At 43.2% G+C, this 27,544-nt stretch overlaps 1 protein-coding gene and 1 long non-coding RNA gene across 2 annotated transcripts in view; one reads left to right on the top strand and one right to left on the bottom strand.

The window, feature by feature from the left end:
- Nucleotides 1–21,620, top strand: part of LOC137332409 (uncharacterized) — a 33,122-nt gene extending 11,502 nt beyond the window's left edge. Inside the window, exons 3-5 of the long non-coding RNA XR_010965659.1 lie at nucleotides 882–961; nucleotides 17,798–18,128; nucleotides 20,168–21,620. This is a non-coding gene — a long non-coding RNA (uncharacterized lncRNA). The remainder of the gene's footprint in view (nucleotides 1–881; nucleotides 962–17,797; nucleotides 18,129–20,167) is intronic.
- Nucleotides 1–27,544, bottom strand: part of slc25a48 (solute carrier family 25 member 48) — a 40,262-nt gene that overhangs the window by 703 nt on the left and 12,015 nt on the right. Inside the window, 4 exon segments of the mRNA XM_067996220.1 lie at nucleotides 2,187–2,320; nucleotides 20,717–20,774; nucleotides 20,776–20,813; nucleotides 22,800–23,069. Of these exon segments, the coding sequence (XP_067852321.1) occupies nucleotides 2,187–2,320; nucleotides 20,717–20,774; nucleotides 20,776–20,813; nucleotides 22,800–23,069 (500 nt within the window).

The following is a 27,544-nucleotide window of genomic DNA, read 5'->3' as shown; positions in this document are numbered from 1 at the left end:
AATTTTAATATCTCCCCCACACAGTAATCGTTAAATATACATATATTCATTTATTTAGTTATTTTTAATGGTGAACTTATTTCTCCTTCTCTTGTGATTGCCATATTCCCAACCGAAAGAATTGGCAAACAAACTGCTCCATATTGAAGCATGAAAAGTGACAGTGAAAGATGTCCCCCTCCGATGATACCTCTTTGTAGAGACCCACCCGGCCAACAAACGATATTCGCTCAGAGTGATGCAGCAGGGATTGGGAACTCATCACGCAGGGGACTGCAGCCATGTTTCTGAGCTACAAAATTCAGTATGGTACGTTTGGTGCTCAAACCCATCATGCAAGCCTAAAACATGTACTTTGATTTTGATTGCTTCATTTCATCTTCAATGTACACATTTTTAAAAAAATTCCCACCCTCTGGGAGGAATCCTTACTTAAAGCACTGTACTCCCTACCCTCTCTCCCAAGAAACCTGACATTTCAGCTCAGGTGGAGATGTAATCACAGCTTAGGGAGTACCTTCACCACACGGGCTGCAGCAGTACAACAAGGCAGCTCACCATCACCTTCTCAAGGGATGGGTAATAAATTCTGGCCTTGCTAGTGACACACACATCCCAAGAATTAACTTTTTAAAAAGTTCCATCACAAAGTGGCTTAAACTCACACAATAGGGATTGACTTTATTTTTATTTCCTGATTGCTGACAGGGAGCTGGCATTCATTTTCTATCCTGGAACTGGGCAAACACAAAGCGGTAAATTTTAACGGGGAGTGGGAATAGTGTGGGGGAAGAGGGATTTCCAGATGGAAAACCCGGAAGTATGGGTTTCCTGGTCGTCCTTACGATTTTGATGTAAAGATGTCATTCAATTTTTTTCAGTAGGTTTCCTCCCCAACAACCAGCCAGATTGACAGGCTGTCAGTCGGATGGGAGAGCAGCGAGGGAGCAGATGCCAGCAGGTAAGTCTGACATTGGGGGGACCGGTCATCTGGGGGGATCGGTCATGGGAGGTGGGGGGGGGCGGTCGGTCATCGGGGGGGTCGGTCATCGGGGCCGTCGTCGAGGGGTCAGTCATCAGGGGCTGAGTCATGGGGGGGGTTGACATCGGGGTGGTTGGAGCTCGTGGGGGGGGGGGGTCAGAGATCGTGGGGGGAGTGTCAGACATTGGGGGGGGGGTCGGAGATCGTTGAGGGAAGGTCAGACATTGCGGGGGAGGTCGGTCGATCACGCATGTGGGGTCACGGCAGTTAAGCTTGTTGGGCCTGGAGGAAACACTCCTGCTCCTTCTGGCCCACAAGTAATGCAATAAAGGCAGTCACCTGTTGATCCGGGCCTTCTCACCTCCTCTTACTGGCATGAAGCAGAAGGCCCGGGAATCCCGGCCCCCAGGAGTTAAAAATAAAAAACCTATTAAAATGGAGGCCCACAGCCTCCTTAAAAGATTTTACTGACCGGCCCGCCTCCTGAGAGCGGGTTGGTCACCCGCCCCTCGACCCACCTCCGTTAAAACCGGAAATGGGCAGGTTGGGGTTGGGTTTTACTTTTTTTTACAATTTTTACCTTCCTACCCACCCCCAACCCACCCGCTCGTGGGGTTAAAATTTACCCCACAGTCTTTGCTGGTTTGACTCAGATTTGGCACAATTAAGTTTTTTTTTTAAAAGTTCCATTCGCCTCCCCTTTCCCCAAACAATGACAAACTGAGAGCAGCCGTTAGTTTGTCAGACCCTTGTGTTTTGGTTTGGAGTTTGGCTTGAGAGAGTGGCTGGTGGGTCAACGCTGCTGAGGATCATAAGCTAAGTTGTGCTTTTTTACCCACACGTCAGCCATTTTAGTTGCTTTTTGCATATTTTCGGTACTTACCAAGATGAGGGATCCCAACGTTTAAGATTAAAACATTCTTGCATCCAGATTGAGTGCATCGTGAGTTAGATGCAATATATAGACAGTTTTACTCTGCATGCAAACCTTGCTAAGCTTGATGTGGGTGTTCTTAAGCACAGTTTATAAGCACTTTTATGCTGAATCCAGCTTGTGCTGTACCTGACCTGACCTAAGTATAAAAATGTTAACTCCTCTACCTTAAAAAAACAGGGCTTAACTTGTTTAAAATTCTGTTTCACTGCAAAATGATTCAACGCAGTATATTTCTTAATTTCTGCATTTCTTTGGCAAGTCACTTACTTTCAGTCCTTCCTTTTGGTAACTCTGTTGAATACAATGTATGATCCCCTTGTATCTGGTCTCGCTGACTCCATCAGCTTGAAGACGGCTTTTGACAACATCCATGGGAGTCGCGGTACTCCATGAAATTGTTCCTAAAAACACAAATTTAAACAGTCAATATTCAGCACTAACCAATCCTGCACCAAAAAACAGTAATTCTGTATCACAGAAGTGACAGTGTAATCTACTGAGTGTCTGCACACAGTCACATGGTTAGCAGCTGGTGCCCATACACTAAAAATGTAACAGGCAGAGCTCAGGAAGTTGCAGTTTCGTAAACAGGTCAACCAGTTCAACTAAGGGTTTAAAACTTGTGATTGGCACAAAGCAGTTTTTTTTTAAAAGGATATATCATATTTTAACCACTTTCCCTTGCTGGAGTCCCCCTCTTGCCAGTGCAACATAATGGGCCAGAATTTGCTTTCAAAATAATGGCGCTCGCCGTTATTTATGCGCAAATGCTACAGTAACTTTAGGTGAGGAGCAGATGTGTGGTTAAACGCGGATATCCAAAATTTGCTGTTCGAAATGCGCCACTCCGCCATTAGCCTTGCGAAAATGGCATTTTGCTGTCTGCCTCACCATTGAAATGCATTGAACGCCGTGAAGTTGATGTATTTGCATGGTAGGTACGAACTAATCTTGCCACAAAAAGTCTTGTCCATTTCAGTCTAAGTACCCTTTTATCGATGTGATAAGTGTTAATTACTGCCAGTCAACCTCTCTGGCACTGAATATTAACTATTACAATTATGCAGTCTCATTCCTTCAGGTTTTAATTGTTGGAGATTTTAAAAATGTAAAATTTAAATTTCTTTTTAACTTTTTCTTTCTGTTTCTTTTTCATCTCCCTCTTAATCCATTCTTTCTTTCCCTCTCTTTATTTCTCTTTCTATACCCAATTTGACATTGAATTCACCCACTCTAATTTACACTTCCTTCTCAGTCCTTGCGCTGTTAATTTCACAATCCTTCAATCTGATTGATTAAGGAGAAACACAGTTACTTGCCCTGTTCACTCAGGTCCAAGATGCCCTGTTTCCCTCACTGCGATGTTATCAGCTCACACTTTCAGCAACTTGCCACGCAAAAAATTTAAAAACCTAAACGTGCAAGGGCAAGTCTAATTAATGGCAGATGCCATTAGATGCCCTGTCACAGCAAATTATGGCCCATTATATCGACCACCTACTGAAGGCTTCTATCAGTGCTGCTATTACTGGCTGCCAGGAAAATGAGAGACATGGGATGATTCTTCCTCTGATTTTTCTTACTTCCTTCAATGGAAGTGTTCGATCACCAGTTGCCACCTCTTCACAACATCATGGTCTCTGACTTTTTTCATCCTTGGGGATGTCTTGCACTATAGGCCTTAAACCTTCACCAAGGATTTTTATAAAAAGTGGCAATCAGGGAGGGCCCTGCATAATTTTTCTGTTTAATTTCTAAAATAATATACTATAAAAGGGCATTTTAACACTGCAGATTAGAAGTTTACAACATGGAAACAGGCCCTTCGGCCCAACATGTCCATGTCGCCCAGTTTATACCACTAAGCTAGTCCCAATTGCCTGCACTTGGCCCATATCCCTCTATACCCATCTTACCCATGTAACTGTCCAAATGCTTTTTAAAAGACAAAATTGTACCCGCCTCTACTACTGCCTCTGGCAGCTCGTTCCAGACACTCACCACCCTTTGAGTGAAAAAATTGCCCCTCTGGACCCTTTTGTATCTCTCCCCTCTCACCTTAAATCTATGCCCCCTCGTTATAGACTCCCCTACCTTTGGGAAAAGATTTTGACTATCTACCTTATCTATGCCCCTCATTATTTTATAGACTTCTATAAGATCACCCCTTAACCTCCTACTCTCCAGGGAAAAAAGTCTCAGTCCATCCAACCTTTCCCTATAAGTGAAACCATCAAGTCCCGGTAGCATCCTAGTAAATCTTTTCTGCACTCTTCCTAGTTTAATAATATCCTTTCTATAATAGGGTGACCAGAACTGTACACAGTATTCCAAGTGTGGCCTTACTAATGTCTTGTACAACTTCAACAAGACATCCCAACTCCTGTATTCAATGTTCTGACCAATGAAACCAAGCATGCTGAATGCCTTCTTCACCACCCTATCCACCTGTGACTCCACTTTCAAGGAGCTATGAACATGTACTCCTAGATCTCTTTGTTCTATAACTCTCCCCAACGCCCTACCATTAACGGAGTAGGTCCTGGCCCGATTCGATCTACCAAAATGCATCACCTCACATTTATCTAAATTAAACTCCATCTGCCATTCATCGGCCCACTGGCCCAATTTATCGAGATCCCGTTGCAATCCTAGATAACCTTCTTCGCTGTCCACAATGCCACCAATCTTGGTTTCATCTGCAAACTTACTAACCATGCCTCCTAAATTCTCATCCAAATCATTAATATAAATAACAAATAACAGCGGACCCAGCACCGATCCCTGAGGCACACCGCTGGTCACAGGCCTCCAGTTTGAAAAACAACCCTCTACAACCACCCTCTGTCTTCTGTCGTCAATCCAATTTTGTATCCAATTGGCTACCTCACCTTGGATCCCGCGAGATTTAACCTTATGTAACAACCTACCATGCGGTACCTTGTCAAAGGCTTTGCTAAAGTCCATGTAGACCACGTCTACTGCACAGCCCTCATCTATTTTCTTGGTTACCCCTTCAAAAAACTCAATCAAATTCGTGAGACATGATTTTCCTCTCACAAAACCATGCTGACTGTTCCGAATCAGTCCCTGCCTCTCCAAATGCCTGTAGATCCTGTCTCTCAGAATACCCTCTAACAACTTACCCACTACAGATGTCAGGCTCACCGGTCTGTAGTTCCCAGGCTTTTCCCTGCCGCACTTCTTAAACAAAGGCACAACATTTGCTACCCTCCAATCTTCAGGCACCTCACTTGTAGCTGTCGATGATTCAAATATCTCTGCTAGGGGACCCGCAATTTCCTCCCATAACGTCCTGGGATACATTTCATCAGGTCCCGGAGATTTATCTACCTTGATGCGCGTTAAGACTTCCAGCACCTCCCTCTCTGTAATATGTACACTCCTCAAGACATCACTATTTATTTCCCCAAGTTCCCTAACATCCATGCTTTTCTCAACCGTAAATACCGATGTGAAATATTCATTTAGGATCTCACCCATCTCTTGTGGTTCCGCACATAGATGACCTTGTTGATCCTTAAGAGGCCCTACTCTCTCCCTAGTTACTCTTTTGCCCTTTATGTATTTGTAGAAGCTCTTTGGATTCTCCTTTGCCTTATCTGCCAAAGCAATCTCATGTCCCCTTTTTGCCCTCCTGATTTCTCTCTTAACTCTACTCCGGCAATCTCTATACTCTTCAAGGGATCCACTTGATCCCAACTGTCTATGCATGTCATATGCCTCCTTCTTCTTTTTGACTAGGGCCACAATCTCCCGAGTCATCCAAGGTTCCCTACTTCTACCAGCCTTGCCCTTCACTTTATAAGGAATGTGCTTACCCTGAACCCTGGTTAACACACTTTTGAAAGCCTCCCACTTACCAGACGTCCCTTTGCCTGCCAACAGACTCTCCCAATCAACTTCTGAAAGTTCCTGTCTAATACCATCAAAATTGGCCTTTCCCCAATTTAGAATTTTAACTTTTGGGCCAGACCTATCATTCTCCATAGCTATCTTAAAACTAATGGAATTATGATCACTGGTCCCAAAGTGATCCCTCACTAACACTTCTGTCACCTGCCCTTCCTTATTTCCCAAGAGGAGGTCAAGTTTTGCCCTCTCTCTAGTCGGGCCATCCACATACTGAATGAGAAATTCCTCCTGAATACACTCAACAAATTTCTCTCCATCCAAGCCCCTAATGCTATGGCTGTCCCAGTCAATGTTGGGAAAGTTAAAGTCCCCTACTATTACCACCCTATTTTTCTTGCAGCTGTCTGTAATCTCCTTACATATTTGCTCCTCAATTTCCCGTTGACTATTTGGGGGTCTGTAGTACAATCCTATCAAAGTGATCTCTCCCTTCTTATTTTTCAGTTCTACCCACATAGACTCAGTGGGCGAACCCTCGGATATATCCCCTCTCACTACTGCCGTGATGTTCTCCCTAATCAAGAACGCAACTCCCCCTCCTCTCTTACCTCCTGCTCTATCTTTCCTATAGCATCTGTACCCTGGAACATTGAGCTGCCAGTCTTGCCCCTCCCTTAGCCATGTTTCAGTAATAGCTATAACATCCCAGTCCCATGTACCCATCCATGCCCTGAGTTCATCTGCCTTGCCCATCAGACTTCTTGCATTGAAATAAATGCAGTTTAATCTGGACTTCCCTTGGTCTTTGCCCTGCTTTCTCAGACCATCTGTCCGGTCATGTTTTGTACACTCTCCCTTACTGCCTTTTGTTTCTGTCACCACTTTACTTCCCACTGACTTCCTGCATCGGTTTCCATCCCCCTGCCACATTAGTTTAAACCCTCCCCAACAGCACTAGCAAACACTCCCCCTAGGACATTGATTCCAGTCCTGCCCAGATGCAGACCGTCCAATTTGTACTGGTCGCACCTCCCCCAGAACCGGTTCCAATGGCCTAGGAATTTGAAATAAGAGTAAAATAATTTCAGTTGATCAGAGCAATGGCATTTTCTGAACTCTTTGATTTGGTGTCCAACATACTAATAAGAAACAATATTACCTCTGAAACCAGTGTGGAATGTTCTGTAATTCTTTCAAATATATATAGATAGTGTGTAGGCCAAATATTCAAGATACACAACTCACAGGTATGCTTCCAATTTTACTTTTAAATTTTTACTTTTAAATACCTGCTTGTCAAAACATGCACAACTCCATCTATGTCAACACAGACATCCAGGCCTAGATTTTCTTCTCAGTACCACCAGGTAGGTGGTACTAGGGCTGAAATATCGCTGAGGAGCTGTGCTGCCAGCTCTCCTACAGTCACAACACTTCTGTGAATTTCACCATAAGTCATTTATAGTTTAAATCTCCACCAAGGGAATTTCATCGATTGCCGTACAGTCCCGAAGTTCTGAATGCCACAAATTCTTTTAAGAAATGGCCTTCCTCTTTAGCTGCTTCAAAGGCTGCAAGTCTTACTCCATTACCATGTTACACCCTCGTCCTCCCCACACACCAGGCTGCCTGGTGCAAGCAGGAATACTGACGGGAGCCTAATAAAAATATTAGAGTGAGATTGGCCCTGAAAAATCCGCTGGGGTTGGCGCAGGGCAAACAGACTGGAATAAAGGCCACCATGCCAAACTTCTGACAGGATTCCCGCTGAAGCAGAAAATCTAAGCCTCTCAGCTTCTACGTAGCTTGCCTCACACAGATGTGCTTGTTAAGAAACATCTAAAGGCACCACCTTCCCTCCAGTAACTCACCCAAACTGTCATTCTTCATGTGTGAGAAAATGTTGACATGCATGGCACTTGGGTTGGTCTCCACATGATGTCCACTTTCCATCAGGAATCACTTGATTGTGATTAGATGCAAAGACGCTTGCTCTCATCCCAAACCTGGAATCAACCCTGATCTATATGGCTCAGTATGGCACTAATGATACACTGACCAAGAGCCTTCAGGTTATCTTCAGCTACTGTCATTACCATTGTTTTTATTTTGCTGAAACTGTATTATGTATAAAGATTATTGATGGTGAAGGTCCAATACTGAAGTTTCTAATTTAAGAGTTTAGATGGTTGACATCCACCCGTTAAGCTTCATTCTCATGACTTAATACAATTTCTATTTCCTAAAATTTATGGGCTGTTATTTCCACCCCATGCAAGATGCAGGCAAGTCAGTCAATTGAACATGGAGGCACTATATCGAGGACAGCAGGTCTTGAGGGACTATTTAGAGAGGTCTATGTTAAATGGATTGCCACAAGTATACAATGGCATCTTGGAAGGACTAGAGGTTATTAAGTTAAGGATATTTCTGCTTCCATAAGGTCAGTTCTCCCACTGGTAACTAGAATTCTGCTCTCATTACCAATGGAGTAGCTGGTGCGCATGCTAACAAGACTGCTTTCCTTCAAGGCAGCACAGCTGCCCACAGAAGCCTTCAACTTTGCAGGGCCAGTCTGCCACAGAACCCAAAACAGGTTGTCCCATGGCCATCCCTAAGAGGAGGGCTTCCTTCAACCCAAGAGGCAGTTCACTGTAGTTTGAAGCAGCCATCTACAGCCCAGATTCCAGGCCATTGGGTGGCACTTAGAAATGTTAGATTAGAGCAGAGATTGTGCTGTCACAAGGAGTGTGCATGGTGAAGAAACCAAAGGGGTCATTTTAACCTAACCGACCAGGCAGGAAACAGGCAGCTTGGGTTGGACATCCATTTTATACCCTGCCTGACTTTACCGAGCGAGGTGCAAAACGGGCATCCAACCTGAACCCGCCCAGCGCGTTAGGTTAAAAATACCCCATAAGTAATGTTTTTGTAGATAGTTGTAATAAATTGCTGGAATTATCGATGCAGTGTTTGCTTGGTTATCTTGTAGGACAATGGGGAATAGCTACTGTGCTGATGTTGAGGGTCAGGATTATGATGTGATGAATAGCTGTAAGGATTTTACTTAGATCATGGTCAGGTTGGTGAGAGTTCAGAAAAACATTGGTCTAAGTATAGTCCCTATCACTTACACTATCCATGCTTATCCTGGACAGCGCCTATATTGGGCAAATGGCGCTAACCATTTGCCATTATCATAGGCATCAATTACAAAGGCGCCGCTTAAATCGTATGAAGCACGCCGACTATTTTGGGCAGCTCAAGCAGTTGTTCACACCTCGTTAAAGTGCGATTACCTGTCATTATGTCCTTTCAGGCAGTCCCACCGCCTTCAGTCACCCCCTGTGGTTCCTTGGACCTCCCGCGTTTGCGATCATTTCAATCCTAAACCAGAGGTGAAACTGACCAGACTGCTGCATACTTCAGCCCCGTTAAGCTCTCCGTGGCTGAAAAGTGTTTGCTCTCATGTATTAATTCTTAATCCAGCTTTCTTTCAAAGGCACGTTTTCGGTCATTTCCCGTTTGGATCATTACCATGATGTAACGGCACTAGGGCATTTAGACAAAGTGGAGAGATGGAGGATGATGATTCCCTCTGTGCTTTTGAAAAATTTGTTGGTTAACACCAGCCACCACGTGTAGCAGGCAAATTGACTTGACACCAATAGGCAGTGGGGCCTGTAACTGTGAAGGTGTCCCAAATGAGTTTGGCTCAGTTGTCTAGCAGCACAAGCCACTGTATCTGCTTCATCTTCTTCATAGGCCTGGTCTTCAACATCAGCAGTGTCATCCAGGACATCTACCATTAATTAGTACTTTTAGGATAGCAAAATTATGAAAGACGCAAAATGCTACAACAATTCTTGACACGTACTGCAGGGCACCCCCAAACCTTTCCAGACACTGGAACGTTCCGTTAAGCATCCTAATAGTTTGCTCAATTCTAATTATTGTCTTATTGTGTGCTTCACTGTAGTGCTCCTTTGCAGCACTTGCAGTCCGACAAAGTGACATCATGAGTCATGGAAGCAGCAGGTGTCCCTTGTCACCCATCCTGTCTCTTACTCCTGCTGTTGAAATGGAGCTGGGACACTGAACTGTTGAAGTATAAAAGCATCATCTCAGCTCCCAGCATTTTGTGAATTCATGTGCAGGAACCTGTACTAATTGGCACAAATATAAATGGTTTGCACATTTAGGAACGCAAGCCTTTGCTGTTCATATAAATACGGGAGTTTACATTTGGAGCACTCTTTGCCACTTAGGTACAATCAACAGCCCCCAACAACCATGGGTATTCCAGCAATTCTGAAAAAGAAATTATTGGCCTCTCTATCATCTGTCTGGGACCAATGTAAACTGAGCGGCCCTTGCAAAGAGGGCGTTGGTGACTTGCCTTATACATGAATGCAGAGTGAATTGGCTGATTTGCCTGAATTGGCTGTGGTCACTTTGTCTGCCACAATCAGAGCTGTCTGTGCTGTATTCCTAGTTTGCAGCAACAAACATCTCTTCCAAGATTACATGATTGTAATGCAGTCTCCTGAAACAGAACTCATCAAAAAGATCTCGGAAAGTTCGTCTGGGTTGATGCATCCTGCTGGATGGGTAATGCCGGGATGGTTTAGGTCTCCTCTGATATTGCCTGATAAATATCTTCCCTTCCAGCTTCCTGCTGCTCCTTTTCCTCCAACATATATGTCACATAAAGTGGAATTCCCATTGGGAAGCCCATTTTGAATAGGAAACCCATTTTGCAGACTTCAGATACTTGTTCCCTAATTCCCTTTAAGTAGATGCTTCTCTGCAGGTAATGGATAATGTAGATGAAGGTTTCCAGAATAAAACAGTGCAAAAATGTTGCAGATATCCCAAGAAATCGCCAAAAGACTGCAATCTCACCTTCAGCAGCTTCCCTTTAAGCAATAAGTTCCGCCTTGATGAGCAGGTCCTGGCAACTGTCCCTGCTATATAGTGGCGTATAATTAGAAGGGCACATAGGAAGGCACGGAATATTTGGGCGGATGATGTCACCCCATTCTGAGAACGTAATAAGTATTGTATAAATGCACAAGTTCTTTCTTCTTTTGCCAATTTGATTAATTCCACAAAATTGTTATGAAATGTTAACATGCATTTGACAAACACCACATCCATCTGAAGCTGGCCAGACTGCATGTCGATATGAGAATATTTAGTCTTTACAGTGCTCTACCAAGTTGTACGCTGCACTGTAAGTTATATTTAGATCACATTCCTTCCCCCATTAGATTTGAAGCATTTACTTTTCAGACACAGCTTATATATAACAGCACAGAAACATTTTTGCCAGAAACTCTTTTTCTAACATGGCTATTAACATGGCATGAGCAAAAAGAAAGTTTTAAAAGATTATTAATAATCTCTGTTTTCAGTTCTAGTTAACTTGGAATTTGTACATCTTTAAGCACAAATATTTCAAATTCCAGGTTTTGAAAACAGGCTATTGCTCAATATAAGTAAACAAATATTGTGTTTTTCTGTACCTTTTGCCAGTATAGTTCACTATATATAGATCAGGCCCTCCCCCCAGGGTACCCTAAACTCATTGATTTCACTAGTTTATCTGTAAAAAAAATTCACAGTATGTCTGTGTGTATTTACATTATAAACAAAGATATCAGTTGATCCAATATTACTTGACGTGTTTTGCCAAAGGTAGTCCTGTGCAGATTTATTACAAAGACAATTAGAGAATAAATACATTGGGCTCGAAATTCTGGCATGGATCAAGGGCGGGGAGTGGACAAACCAGCTGCAAGAATTTGGGCAGAACTGGGTTCTGCTGAGATTCTTTCTTCTACGCAGGCATTTTCTGGTGGCGGGATGGGGAGAGTGTGTGTGGATGGATCTTCTGCGTATGCACTCCGCCAACAGCAAGCGGCATATTCTAAGGGAGCTGAGAGCCTGTTTGAGTTCTACACAAGCCTTCTGAAAAGCCCCAAAACTTTAGATGGGGAAGGTAATTTATTACCTTTTGGAAGTAGCAGGATGGCTCCCTTTAGAGTCAAAGATTACTGGGACTCCTTTTCTCTTTAGCCCCAAGCCCTTGGGTATCTCAGACAGAGCGCTTTAGGTCGCTTCTCCTTTCTAACTCAAGATCAGTGCAGGCTTCACTGAAGCGCACTTGCAGGCAAAGGCAGCCTGCTCAACTATGCAGATGACCCCATCCCTGCAGTTTGGGACAGGGTCATCATCTTCACGCATGGGTGCACTTAGGTGCTGTTCTACTTCGCTTCTACTGGTGATGCAGGGCCATTGGAATTTCAGCCACATTGTCTGCTGTCAAAGTTGCAATTTTAGTGTTGGAGAATAAATGCTATTGCTGGATCACGCTAAATTGCAGAACAATAAATTAATCTGCTCTTGAAGGGCTCACAGTCATTGATTTGACAATTCTTTGTGAAAAGTTTTTTTTTAAATTGAGAAAACCAAAATGCACTGCAAGTTGAGAAGAATGAAACAGAAGACAAAAGTAAATGAGAATTAGTGATTAAGTGATGCTAAGCTTGGATTTTAAAAGCCTGGAGTTGCACCGTTCTGAGGTCCTGGAAATGAAAATGTTGAATCTGCGTCAAACACAGTAGGATGTAGGGAGGAAGATGGCATATATGTGGCAAAGGTGGCAGTCATTGACATTTTTAAAAGAAATATATAGGGGCCAAATTTACATGGCCATTTTGGGCGGACTCCTGAGGGGGTGGGAGAGGGGAGGAGGAGTAGGGAGAAAGAGTGAGGTGGGGCGATTAAAGAGGAAGAGGGGAGGATATTATTGTAATAAACCTATATTATATAAGAAATAAAATTACAAAATCAGTTCCAATTAGATCTGAAAGAATATCACAGTGAACTCTTTAAATCTACCAGATTCTGAACACCACACCAATGTTCAGTTCAGTGGAAATGTCCGATTAGCTGTCCCTGTGAGAATGTTTCTGCATAAACTCATGGTTTGGAATTAATACCTCTGCTTGTGTTCAATTGCTTCCTTTATAGTGGTCTTTGATATTTTTCCCACTACAGATGTCAGGCTAACAAGTCTAAAATTCCTAAGATCACAACTGTGAGCTTTTTAAAAACTGGGAGAAAAAATTGCTATTTTCTGGTCTCCTGGGACTAGCACATGTTTAATGAGTGAACATTTTCAGCCAAAGCTCCTCCTACTTCTACCGTTATTTATTTCCTTAAGTATTCTTGGCTGCTTTCCATCAAGCACTCTAATTTTTCAACAAATATTTCATTGCTAAGCTCAACTTTGCTCATGAACTCAATTCACCTCCTTCCCCTCTGGCTACTAGAAAAGAAACACCACTCTTTTCTACAATGCAAATGCTGAAAAAAGAATTATTTAAAGTTTCTACCATATTCTTTTCTACTGCCAGCATCTCACCTATCATATCTTTAAGAGACCCAACCTGTTCTTTAGCACAAATTCAACATATCCATCAGCGGCCTGAAGAACATATGCCACCTTCCTTCTTTAAGTTCCTCCTTATCGTATGATGTTATGAGAATTACTCTGAAGCCATCAAACCATCGTTTATGCACATTAAGCACTGCTGCATGTTTAAGGAAATTCAATTGTGGAAGCTTATCTCTTTCTAATGTTACAGATTTTGATGCCATAATAAAGCATTAAAAGATATATAAAATACAGTATGGGTCTCAGTGAGAATTTAGAAAAAAAATTGCCAAGAAAATCACTATCAAACTCCAGAAACAAAGTTTGTGGCCTGTTCCAAAGCTGAAACTCCTCAGTTACGCTGATTTCAGGATGGGTGAGGATGTGTTGCGCCCAAATTTGTGGGTGCACATTTATGCTCCTTCAGAACTGACGTAAATGCAAGAAACTCATGTTCTCTGGTCTTTTGCATGGGGGGTGGGGGAGGATGAAGCTATGTTAATGAGCTAAGTAGGGCTTCGGCAGACATAACTCGGGAAAGGTGCAAATGATGGAGGAATTTTGCGTTTGGTGAGTTTCTGGTGCATAACTGGCATAAGGCATGAGTTCAAATCCCACCATGGCAGCTGGGGAATTTAAATTCAATTAATTAAATAAAATCTGGAGTTAAAATACTAGGATCAGTGATGGTGGCCATGAAACTACCGGATTGTCGTAAAAACCCATCTGGTTCACTAATGTCCTTTAAGGAAGGAAACCTGCCGTCCTTACCCGGTCTGGCCTATATGTGACTCCAGACCCACAGCAATGTGGTTGATTCTTAATTGCCCTCTGAAACAGCCTAGCAAGCCACTCAGTTGCAAAATCTCACGAAAAAAAGTCATAATAAGAATAAAACTGGATGGACCACCAGGCATCGGACACGACAAAGGCAAACCAAGCCCTGTCGACCCTGCTAAGTCCTCCTCACTAACATTTGGGGACTTGTGCCAAAATTGGGAGAGCTGTCCCACAGACTAGTCAAGCAACAGCCATTACCGTCCCTAGGTATGTCCTGTCCCATCGGCAGGACAAACCCACCAGAGGTGGCGGTACAGCGATATACAGTCAGGAGGGAGTGGCCCTGGGAGTCCTCAACATTGACTCTGGACCCCATGAAATCTCATGGCATCAGGTCAAACATGGGCAAGGAAACCTCCTGCTGATTACCACCTACCGCCCACCCTCAGCTGATGAATCAGTCCTCCTCCATGTTGAACACCACTTGGAGGAAGCACTGAGGGTAGCAAGGGCACAGAATGTACTCTGGGTGGGGGACTTCAACGTCCATCACCAAGAGTGGCTTGGTAGCACCACTACTGACCGAGCTGGCCAAAGTCCTGAAGGACATAGCTGCCAGACTGGGCCCGCGGCAGGTAGGGAGCAAACCAACACGAGGTAAACACTTACTTGACCTCGTCCTCACCAATCTACCTGTCGCAAATGCATCTGTCCATGACAATATTGGTCGGAGTGACCACCACACAGTCCTCGTGGAGACGAAGTCCCGTCTTCGCACTGAGGACACCATCCAACGTGTTGTGTGGCACTACCACCGTGCTAAATGGGATGGATTCAGAACAGATCTAGCAGCTCAAAACTTGGCATCCATGAGGCACCGTGGGCCATCAGCAGCAGCAGAATTGTATTCCAGCACAATCTGTAACCTCATGGCCTGGCGTATTCCTCACTCTACCATTACCAACAAGCCAGGGGATCAACCCTGGTTCAATGAGGAGTGTAGAAGTGCATGCCAGGAGCAGCACCAGGCGTACCTAAAAATGAGGTGCCAACCTGGCGAAGTTACAACTCAGGACTACATGCATGCTAAACAGCAGAAGCAACATGCAATAGACAGAGCTAAGCAATTCCACAACCAACAGATCAGATCAAAGCTCTGCAGTCCTCCCACATCCAGTCGTGAATGGTGGTGGACAATCAAACAACTAACGGGAAGAGGAGGCTCTGCAAACAACCCCATCCTCAGTGATGGTGGAGTCTAGCACGTGAGTGCAAATGACAAGGCTGAAGCGTTTGCAACCATCTTCATCAGAAGTGCCGAGTGGATGATCCATCTCGGTCTCCTCCTGATATCCTCACCATCACAGAAGCCAGTCTTCAGCCGATTCGATTCACTCCACGTGATATCAAGAAACGGCTGAGTGCACTGGATACAGCAAAGGCTATGGGCTCCGACAACATCCCGGCTGTAGTGCTGAAGACTTGTGCTCCAGAACTAGCTGCGCCTCTAGCCAAGCTGTTCCAGTACAGCTACAACACTGGCATCTAGCCGACAATGTGGAAAATTGCCCAGGTATGTCCTATCCACAAAAAGCAGGACAAATCCAATCTGGCCAATTACCGCCCCATCAGTCTACTCTCAATCATCAGCAAAGTGATGGAAGGTGTCGTCGACAGTGCTATCAAGCGGCACTTACCAATAACCTGCTCACCGATACTCAGTTTGGCTTCCGCCAGGACCACTCGGCTCCAGACCTCATTACAGCCTTGGTCCAAACATGGACAAAAGAGCTGAATTCCAGAGGTGAGGTGAGAGTGACTGCCCTTGACATGAAGGCAGCATTTGACCGAGTGTGGCACCAAGGAGCCCTAGTAAAATTGAAGTCAATGAGAATCAGGGGGAAAACTCTCCAGTGGCTGGAGTCATACCTAGCACAAAGGAAGATGGTAGTGGTTGTTGGAGGCCTATCATCTCAGCCCCAGGGCATTGCTGCAGGAGTTCCTCAGGGCAGTGTCCTAGGCCCAACCATCTTCAGCTGCTTCATCGATGACCTTCCCTCCATCATAAGGTCAGAAATGGGGATGTTCGCTGATGATTGCACAGTGTTCAGTTCCATTCACAACCCCTCAAATAACGAAGCAGTCCGAGCCCGCATGCAGCAAGACCTGGACAACATCCAGGCTTGGGCTGATAAGTGACAAGTAACATTCGCGCCAGATAAGTGCCAGGCAATGACCATCTCCGACAAGAGAGAGTCTAACCACCTCCCCTTGACATTCAACGACATTACCATCGCCAAATCCCCCACCATCAACATCCTGGGGGTCACCATTGACCAGAAACTTAACTGGACCAGCCATATAAATACTGTGGCTACAAGAGCAGGTCAGAGGCTGGGTATTCTGCGGCAAGTGACTCACCTCCTGACTCCTCAAAGCCTTTCCACAAGGCACAAGTCAGGAGTGTGATGGAATACTCTCCAGTTGCTTGGATGAGTGCAGCTCCAGCAACACTCAAGAAGCTCAACACCATCCAGGAAAAAGCAGCCCACTTGATTGGCACCCCATCCACCACCCTAAACATTCACTCCCTTCACCACCGGCGCACAGTGGCTGCAGTGTGTATCATCCACAGGATGCACTGCAGAAACTCGCCAAGGCTTCTTCGACAGCACCTCCCAAACCCGCGACCTCTACCACTTAGAAAGACAAGAGCAGCAGGTACATGGGAACAACACCACCTGCACGTTCCCCTCCAGGTCACAACTATCCCGATTTGTAAATATATCGCCATTCCTTCATCATCGCTGCGTCAAAATCCTGGAACTCCCTTCCTAACAGCACAGTGGGAGAACCTTCACCACACGGACTGAAGCGGTTCAAGAGGACGGCTCACCACCACCTTCTCAAGGGCAATTAGGGATGGGCAATAAATGCCAGCCTCGCCAGCGACGCCCACATCCCATGAACGAATAAAAAAGAATAAGGCACTTATACATGAATTTCCTCAGAAAAAAAGTGCAACGTGGCTCTTACGATCTTGTTGCACTGAAAGTTACAAGAAAATTCTGGGCCTTAGGTGCTTTGTTTTTCAAATTCAATATTAGTCCTTTGACATGGGAATGGACTCATGCTACAAATTGCCAATCTCACTCAGAGAGACTATGGAGGAAATTTCCACTTTTGGCAGTGGGTGAAAACTGACGGTAGCGGATCAGCCGCTTGTTAATACGCTCCGCTCGATTTTCCTATCTGGTGTATTTTTGGGCATATATTTGTGCCTGTTATAAACCCCGTCCAATTTTCCTTTCCGAAGTGTAGGTGGGGTGTTCAATGAGTGGCTGATCTGCTACTGCCAGTATGAGCAAAATGTCACATTGGTGTTGTGGAGAGAGAGTGTACTTCTAAGACTGGGGGTTAATGGCATAATGCTGGCCAGAGTGTAGCTTTACTCTGCATTAGAAAATGGTATACTTGGCCTGATGTATTCAGTACTGATGCTAACTGATGCAAAGTAAAGTTGAGTGCAAAAAATGGAAAACTGTTCCATTCCTGAGCAGCAACTTCCCCCACCTTTATCAACAAAAAAAAATCACGATACATAAATAAATAATCAGATAGAATTACAAATGGGTGGAAATAATTTTTAAAAAGTTGTGCGTTTCAACAAATAATGCTAGCTTCTGCACTATGTCCAAATATTCAGGGTTTTATTTTTCATGGACTGTTTAGACAAGTAAGACACATTCCAGTGCTGGATTTTTTTTTCTTTTTAAAGACACTGGTGCTGTTTGCCTGAGTCTTCCCCTGTGAAAAGAAAAGTAAAATTTTCCAGCCCTCACATATTCATTGGCCCAGAAATTGCTTTTAAAATAGCGGTGAGCCGGACAGCGCTAACCGTTATTAGTGGCGAAATCGAAGAGCAGGATCCGGCAACTGCACATGCGCAGTTCAATGTGGAAATCCAAAACTTGCTCTTCCTGGTTCGCCGGTGATGTGACAGCTTCGCCTTAAAGGGATATCGCCGGCTGCAATCAATGGAATCAACGGACCAGCGCCAACTTGCTCTCCTGCCCAGCTGGAAACAAACTAATCTTGCCACAAAACAGGTACGCTCAGTTTTTTAAGTCTAAACTAAGTTTTAACAGCGTGGTAAGTCTTACCGACTGCCAAAAAACCTCTCTGGCACTAAAAATTAACTTTCAAAAATGTTGAGTCTCATTCCTCCTGATTTCAATAGTTTTTGGACATTTAAAAAAAATGTTTTAAAATGTTTCTTTAAATTTTACCTATCTCTTATATCTCAGTTTTTAAAATCTTATTCTCTCTTTATTTTGCTTTCTCTATGTCATTTTATAATACCTTATCGGGCACATCAGGGTTTTTAGTCTGCGCTGCTTGTCTATGAACTGCACTTCCTGGTTCTCACAGCGTGGCTTGCTTCAAGCTGATTGGTTGAGGGGCCTTAGAGATCCTTTCACCACTCACAAAGCCCGGGAAAGAACACTGATGTTATTTGAACGCACAGTTCAAGGAAGTTGCCGCCAAAAAGAACACGGTGACTTAGTGGGTGAATTTAAATCTAATGAGTGGCAACGACTACTAGTTCATTGCTTGGAGCAATTTACGTGCCAATTCAGGATACTGTTAAATTTTCTTGCAAAACAGACAAATCTAGTACGAGGTTTAGGACAGAATTCTGTTTGTGGGGAAATGCTAAGAGATCTTACTTACTGATTTATATTTTTGACTGACCCAGTAGATATTTCTGTTGGAAATTATGAACTGTGAGGAGGGGTGGGGAAATAGGTGATGTATGGGGTTTGGACACTATTCTATGACCTTTGGGGCCTGGGTTTGAATTCAGCTCATTCTGGTGGGAAAAACATCTTTAAAATCAGTTTGGGCAGTTTTAGCCCATTTTATAGTGGACGTGAGCCCACAGCTCAAACTTGTTCGGAATTCTGCACGAATTGGAGTAGATCTTGACTTTGTGCGATAGCGTAAATTAGGTGACAGTGAGTCGGCAGCCCGTTTTACATCTCTCCCGATTTTTATTCCCATTGAAGTCAATGATGTTGGAAGGTGCTGACCCAAGCTGAGGTGTGGGTCCAGTGGCATCAGCAGTTCTCCACTGCTTTGCCCAAGTGTGAAAACTTCATGTGTGAGCCTAGACAATGTCAGCAAGCTATTCATCCATGTGGGGCTGATGGCCAAACCTGATCCTATCCTCAAATAAAAACAGGAAACACTGAAAAGTGCACAATAGACCAGTCAGTAGCTGAAGGAGAGGGAGGTTAATGTTTTAAGTAGGCTCCAAAGGGCTCAACCCAAATATCAATCTATCTTTCTCTTCTAGATACTGACTAATTTGCTGTGCACTTCCAGCATTTTCTATTTTTATTTTAGATTTATACCATTTGCAATTTATCTTTTTTTCTCCGATCCTGTCCTCATCTAGTACTCACACATATGCACACTCCCCAGTTGAGGTCACTCAATGATGATCAGGTTTGAGAATCCTGGCTGACTTTTCCCTTCCCTGGTCTAGGGAGGATGAGTTCAATTGTAACCCCATTATTGCCAACCTGGCTGAGATCAGCTACCTTAGACTACGCCAGGAATCAAATCTGACACTTTCCTTGTCTGCAAGGCTCAGAGGAGCTTGTGATGAAAATAATTTGTTAGCTTCAACAAAAACCAAGTCATCTGCTACATGAGGATATTAATAAAGTGGGACTCAGAGGTTAAAAGAACATGATAGAATCTTGTAGAAACCTTAAGAATTGAGAAGGCAAGATGTTGTAGGTTTACAGTCTGTAAATGAAATAGAAATGGAGAACTAGCACAATGGAGTTAAGACGACACAGGACAAAGTCATAAAAGCAAATCATATTGTCAAATAACTATCAAATTTTACAGTTGAATATAAAGTTTTCTTATCCTTATCATTGCATTGCTTAATAGAATATAAATATAAACATTAATAAATAAAGTATTTGTAGTGTGCAAAATTAAAGAGTTTTGTTTCGTACTTTAAATACAATGCACAATTAACTAATAAACAAAGGCTTTTTAAATATATATAATATATATAAACATTTCCATTATTTTGTTCTAAAACTCAGTTAATTTGTTCAATTTACAGATTTTAGAAAAGACTGGCTGCTGAGCTTTGGAAGGACTCATCACCCAAAGTACCTCCATAGGATCACAATCAGCTATTGAAGAACTGGATGCTAATGCACAACTATTACAGATTGACCCTCAAAGGACTGAAGCGAACTCTAAATGGGAATATCCCAGAGCTGTGGGGAGGAGGGTTGCTGATTCTCACCAGTACTAAACAAATGAACTGTAGAACCAATCTGCCACAAGCAAAATCCTGTGTCATGAAACACAGTCATGACACCGTGCATTTGGGTGTTACCAGACTGCCCAGTGTCATGGACATTTTAAATGATGTGATGAAGAAGGAAAATGTCCTTCTCTAGTGAGCTCTCAGTATGTGGTGAAAGTAGTGGCTGAGTATTCCTTGAATTTTTTTTTGACAGAATTGCTGGCTCGTACAGCATTAGCAAGAGATGGCCCTGTGGAGGATCCTGCCACAGATGTGAAGTCCTATGCAAGCTCAACAGCACAATGCAAGATCTGGACCCCAGATCCCTTGTCCCTTCTGGAGCCAAGATGTGCTCACCCCTCACCAGGCACCTCATCATCATTCTCCCTTTCCTCCTCTGAGGCAGTGATGGGTTTTGGGTGCGAGTCTGAGGAACTGGATATGGAGGAATCATCTGTTGTGACATGAAAGAGTATTTTCACTAATTGGCTTTTGAACCATCCAGGATCTCCAGATTTTTTTTTTAATAGTATGACTGTTTCAGAAGATAGAGAATCAAAAAATTATTTATTTTCTTCAAGCACAGCAAATGAGTATAGACACAAGTCATTATACCTGAGTGATTGCAAGACAGACTAGAATATTAAAGAAGGTGCACTGAATTTCATTGTGATGTTATTCTTTGTAATTTATGAGTTATTAAGAATGTATATATAATTATCACTAAGGATATGCTGGCTCCCTCACACAGAAGATGGAAATGTTTAGCTAGCATTTTTATGGCATATATATTGGAGAGCCATGAAAGTGTCCTGCCTCTGCCCCCAAGAACAATACTTTTTAAACTGCTTTTTTAAATGTAGACACATTTTGTCATTAATACACTTCTTACAATCCTGCACATTTCTCAGAATCTTAGAAATGTTCAGGTTTCAGATGGTGATGGCCAAGGCCGTTCAACTGCCTCTGCTGTGGACAATGCTGCTTTGTGCCAAAAAAATATGTTTGATATTTATGTATTAACTTAATTGAAGACCCAGTGGTACATTTCACTAAAACATGATCTCCTGCATAGTTTTTCTTTTATTGTTATTCTTTGTCCTTTACCACTGGAAAATGATGAGCCAGGGGCATTTCACTAGTTACAGTGTTAAACTTTAGGTAAGTTTTGTTAATGTCTAGCTGGATGTCACTGTTGGTAAGCTAAAATGCTGTGCATTGGAAATTCAGTGTGAATAGCTCAGCAATAAATGTACATAGTTACTGCTCAAAAAAAATGTCTAAAATGCCTTTACATTTATGGTGCTCTGAAGGTCTGCCTCTTAAAAAAAATTCTCCAATTCTCTTCAGACCTCCACTCCCTAGCTGAGAGGATGCACATGCAATCTGTTTATAGGCCTCTGTTGATTGTGTTCTTGAGATGGCTGCTGAGAGGTGTGCAAGAGAGGCCAATACTCGTACTCTCCCACAGAATGGTGCACCACATGCAAATTGTTAATCACAAGCTCAATCTGCAACAGCTGACCTGCTATTTGATTTCACATTTTATAATCTACAATTGAAAAGTATATATAAATAAATGAATAACTACAACTTTCCAGCATAGGGTGTAAAAAAAATAACCAGAAACAATCAAATATTGAGTGAGGAATCGTAATTTATGAAATGTGAGATTAGATAAAGTGTGTCAGCTGCACATGTTGATCTTATCATTAACATCTGGGTATCTAAGAAAAACAGCGAAGACTGATTGCTTTTGGTGAAAGCACTAGACAGTGCTCAAAACTGAACGATTTATAGGCCTCTTTTCACGCCTGCTTAATAAATAAATGAATAAAGATGGATTCATTCAATTAGAACAATAAAAATCCGGCTAGATTAGTACAGTGTCCTTTTACCTTTCATCCATAGGTCCAAAAATAATCCGGACTGACAGGAATGAAGGGGTAGAATTTCCACAGAGCTTCTCCTGATCGTCAGCCGTAACTTTGGTGAAAGATTTGTGTAAAAACCGGAGAAATTAAGTAAACAGTGTTTACACTGGTTGTCCGGGGATTCCGTGGATTTTCTGCCGAAGTTATAGCGGACGATCCAGAGAAGCCCTGTAGAAATTAATGGCAAAAGTCTCCCTGTCTCTTGGAGGCAGCAGAAGTTAAATGAGTTTGGGTAGTTTCAATCCATTTCCTAGCAGATGTGAGTTCATAGTACAAAACTCCATGTTTTTTAGCTCTAACCTGGAAATCTCACTGAAAGAGACCATAAGAATGGTTGGTGCTGCAAATGGAAACAGATGCAGTAGGAGAGTCCTGTTCTGAGATTAGTACTACATCAAGTGGCATATTTCCCACTGAGCCATCAAAGGAGCCAGCATCCTGCATTTTCAACTTTGTTCTCAAAAGAAAGCATTATGTACATTTTCATAAATTTGAACAACTCTTACCTGCCACACCACCAGCCAGCCACACACAACATGGACTAGGTGTTGTGCTCCCCTCGGGCGTCATCCAGTCACACAGCAACATGTAAGGAATAAAGTACAAACAATATCCTGGAATATCTCTGAGGTACATGGCTCCGATTCCTCGGTACAGTCCAGCAATCCCTTCGTTCCGCAGTATTCTGCTAATGCAGTGCACAGGCCCCCTGTACAGAGGCTGATCATTCAGTGCAATCGAGTGAATGGAACTAGCACCAACCAAATTTAATTTAGCTGTAGAAGTGTAAAAAAGATTTAGCAATTCTTGAATGTAGTTAATATTCCAAAAAAAATGTCTTTTTACCACAAGTGAAAAGCTGCATAACATTCCAGAATAACAAAAGTGACAGAAGAAAATCAAGGTGTAGAAATGCTAGTGTCCATGGCAACATTCATACAGCTCTACTTATTACTATAATTTGATTGAAAATATTTAACATAAGGACAGCCTACTTCTGAATCTAGATACCCTGCTAACATCCAAAGATGCCTCAGCAGAAAGCCTTGCAATCCAGAATGGAAAACTTTCATCCACTGGTGGCAGTATCATTCTTTCCGCTCCTGGGTGACCGGCCTCAATGGCTGCCATGCGGATCCACTTTCTAAGGGTTCATTGGCAGGTGTTATAAGTTATTACCTTTTCTTCACAGGTAAATTAATTGGGAACTTCTGATGCCATCCAGCTTTCTGAAGGATTCCTGAATGCTTAAAACTTTAATCTATCTGTGATGTGAATCTCGTTCTGTACAAATTCGTGTCTGACCCTTTTGGGCCCATGCTTTTGCATGATTTTAAATTCCTCATTTTGAAAACTTAACACTTTTTTCCTTCTATCACACTCCTAAAGTAAATGAGCTTCATTACACAATAGTTGATGCACCTTATTGTGTTTAGTATTCATATAGGTCATAGACCAATTGCAGTTGTAGGCAATCCTTTGCTCATGTAAGTGGATATTCATAAGGGTAATACTTACAGGATGGTGATCTGTCTACCTGGGGCTACAACAGTACATACTGAGGAGTGGTTAGAAGGGATAGTGAAGGGGTCATGTAGGGCTCCATGTTATACTCCACATAGGGGTAATTGACATGCGGAGAAATAATATAGGGACCTGAAAAGACACATTGATGAGGATTGGCTCAAAACTCAAAGGCAAAGGATCTCCAGTATACTTCCCGTATTTGGGAAGGGATGGGAGTTCGTCAAAAATAATTGAGACAGTAAATGAGTGTTTGGCAGCACTGGCAATTGGGGATCCCTCCAGAATAAAAAGGTCTGATACAGAGAAGGCAGGCTATACTTACACCATGTAGAGACTTGTGAATAACATTGAGGCAGCAATAAAAAATCATTTAAACTAGATAGGTGGGAGAGGGCAGGGAGAAAACAAGATCCCGGGTGATACAGATCATAGGGTGGAAGACATTCAACAGGTAAGGAAGAACACAGATACCCAGAGAGACACACATAAACTGGAGACCAGACATAGGCAGATACTGGGAGATCCGACAGGGGGAAAATTTATAATAAAATGTATATACAAGAATGCAAGATGCATTAGAAACAAGGGGCATGATTTTAGCTGGGAGCCGGGAACCAAGCACTTCAGTAGATATTCGTGTGGGGAACCTAGAAGCCAAGTGAGTGCATCGCAATCTGCGATCACAATTCAATTGAAAGTATTTGTGCTTCTGGGTTTCCCATGCGCCAGGCAGCTAGATTGACAGACTGGCCTCTTGTCGGTAGGGAAAGGAGCCGTGAATCAAGAAAGGAAGACGGGAGGGAGAGAGAGATTGTGGGCCACGGAACAAAGAGGAGGGGGAGGGGGAAGGTGGGAGGACGTGGACGACATTGGGTGGACCTTGAAGATCGGGAGTTCCAGTATCAGTGGGGGAGGGGGTGGGGTCCAACATCAGGGGGGCCCAGCATTGTGGGGGGGGGGGGGGGGTGTGGTCGGCTCATCGCGGGGGTGCAGCACCGGGGAGGGGTTCCAGCATCGGCGGGGGGGTGGGGGTTTCCAGCACCGGGGGGAGGCCCAGCATCAAGGGGGAGGTCAGCTCATCGCAGGGGTCTTGTCAGCTAGGTGAGCTTCTTGGGTCTGGAAGAAGCACTCCTGCTCCTCCTGGCCCACAAGCAGTGCAATAAAGGCACTCACCTCATAGATCCAGCCCTTCCCATCTGCTTTCACCTGACATGAATCGGAAGTGATGGGAGACCTGAACAGGTAAGGTTAAATTCATTTTACTTTTGTAATACTCAAAAAATTAAGTACCTCAACTATTTCAGTGAGGTACATAGCCCCTTTAAGTATCGGCCTGCCGGCTTTAAGTGGGGGGCAGGATTTCCGAGTATCTATCGTGCGCAAGCATACAAACGTGCCTGGGTCAAACCCAGAAGTGGGCGCGTTGGAGCTGGGATGCGGTCCCACTCCAAAAAGCTATTAGTTTACTCTCCCACCCGCCCCCCAAGCCACCCGTTCTTGGGGGCTAAAATTACCCCCAAGCTGCCTGAACTGGATGCTGTTGTGGCAGTAGTGAACTGCAATGTGGTATCAGAAACATGGCTAATTTCAGAGGATTGAAGTGAATGTAACATTAAGTGGTACAGAGTGTTTAGAAAGGCCAGAGTGGACAATAAAGGAGGTGATGTAACCCTCCAACTATGTCATGGACACCTGGGAGGCAAAAGAAGTTGATCCTGTGGGAGGTGAAAAGCTACAAAATAAATGACTCTGGTTATGAATCTCCAGTGCGAACAAAATCTAAGTTAACACTAGGGGCATGCTATACACCACCTGGCCAGCATAGGAAAGAGGATAATTTGATCTACAAAGAAATAGGAAGGGTATGTGAGAATAGGAGAGTTATTTTAATTGGAGATTTCAGTAAACCTATTATAAACAGCAAGTGATTTACAATTGGAGTCGATAAAAATTATGCATGACCGCTTCTTGACCTAGTGCATCAAGGATGCCACAAGAGGCAATGCTCATCTTGATCTGGTATTCCTACAAGACCCAGAAAATAGAAGTCATAACATATCTGGGTGACAGCAACACAGAATGTTAACATTTAACATAGTCTGAGAGTCAGAAATATCTAAGACCAGGAGCCAGGTGCATAAAATGACCAAATAGAATTGGGGAGATTGTTCAACAACTCTTCTGTACCCGTAGGTGGAACACCTTTACAGCTGGTATAATGCAGACTGTGCATGGAAAATGCATTCCCAAAATCTACAAGCTCAGACTAAACAAATGTGACCCGAAATGGATTAACAAACAAATTAAAAGTGAGATAAAGAGGAAAAATGGTCTGCACAAATCCTGCATAGAGAAGGAAGGGCTCATTGGGATGAATATAAGAAAATGCAGACACACATTAAAAGATGAATCAGTGGTGCAAAGAGAGACCATGAGAAACATGTAGCAGCTGGACTGTGGGAAGCTTAACGACAAGGTGTACCTTGACTTCCAAAAGGCTTTTGAAGAATCTCCACACAAAATGCTATTAATTAAATTCAAAGCTATGGGAATTCAGGGGAAAATTCTGAGAATGGATAAGAAACTGATTGAAGGGTAGGAAACAAAGAGTACTCATTAGAGGAGTTATGTCAGAGTGGGTGGAGTAAGTACTGAGTGGGGTGCCCAGGTTTCAGTGCTGGGACCATTACTGTTTCTAATTTACATGAACAACTGGGAATCAGAAACTCAATGCAAAGTGATCAAATTTGCAGATGATACTAAAGTAGCAGGAGCAATGGAATCAGAGGAGAAAATTACAGAATGAGTTGGACAAGTTATGTAAGTGGGTAGAATAATGGCAGATGAAACTTTATGCAGTCAAGTGTAAAATGCTAAATATAGGAAGGACAAATGGACAACACAGGTAACTCCACTGAATGATGCTGAAATAGTTAAGATGAAGCTGAAAGAAACCTAGCCTTAGCAGACTCGTGCCAAACATGTCCCACCAATACAGAGCAGCAATCAACAAAACCAATAAAATATTGCACTACATAACCCAATAAGTCAGATGAGGTAGTGATCAATCTTTATAGTGTTCTAGTGCTCTGCCATTATAAACTGCTGCTTCCTTTCACTCCTCACGTTTGCACCCCTTCCCTTTAAGGTGCTAATGCAGGCCCATCAAAACTGAATGTCCCGCTGAGTTCCCTACTCACAGATCATTGAGCTGCCTATAAAGAGTGTGTTTTGTGCTGGCAGCTCACTGGTTTCACTTAAATTAGACACAATCACATGAATGGCTTGAGTCCCATGCAACTCCATCAGCTGGGCAGACTACACAGCCTGCCCACTACCAGCCTGATTAACGCTTTGTAAGGAAAGGGTTAATCAGACGGTCCTGAAGTCTGCTAATGTTATACTGCGATTGATTTCTCTTTATATTGTAGTAATAGCAACCATTAGCCTTTGCCTGTTAAGCAGGGAAATTTAAGTCAGTTTAAAGTACCATTGGGCATTGGATCCAAGACTGACCTTAAAGCAATGGTTAGTTTAGGTACTTCGGTAAACCTAATTAAAAGACATGCTAGTGCATACTGGTTCATATATTTCAGAGAACTTTAATCAGTTAATAACAAGTGCAGGAAAAACAGTTAGTTCTGCAAATGATAACATCTGGGTTGTCTGGTACAAAAAGGCAGACTTCGAATTAAAAGTTTCACTTGGTGGAATAGCAATTATA

The sequence above is a fragment of the Heptranchias perlo genome, chromosome 14 (genome assembly GCF_035084215.1).
Source record: "Heptranchias perlo isolate sHepPer1 chromosome 14, sHepPer1.hap1, whole genome shotgun sequence".
NCBI classification, from domain to species: Eukaryota; Metazoa; Chordata; class Chondrichthyes; order Hexanchiformes; family Hexanchidae; genus Heptranchias; species Heptranchias perlo.
The sequence above is the reverse complement of the archived record's forward strand: the minus strand, read 5'-3'. Positions and strand labels throughout refer to the sequence as shown.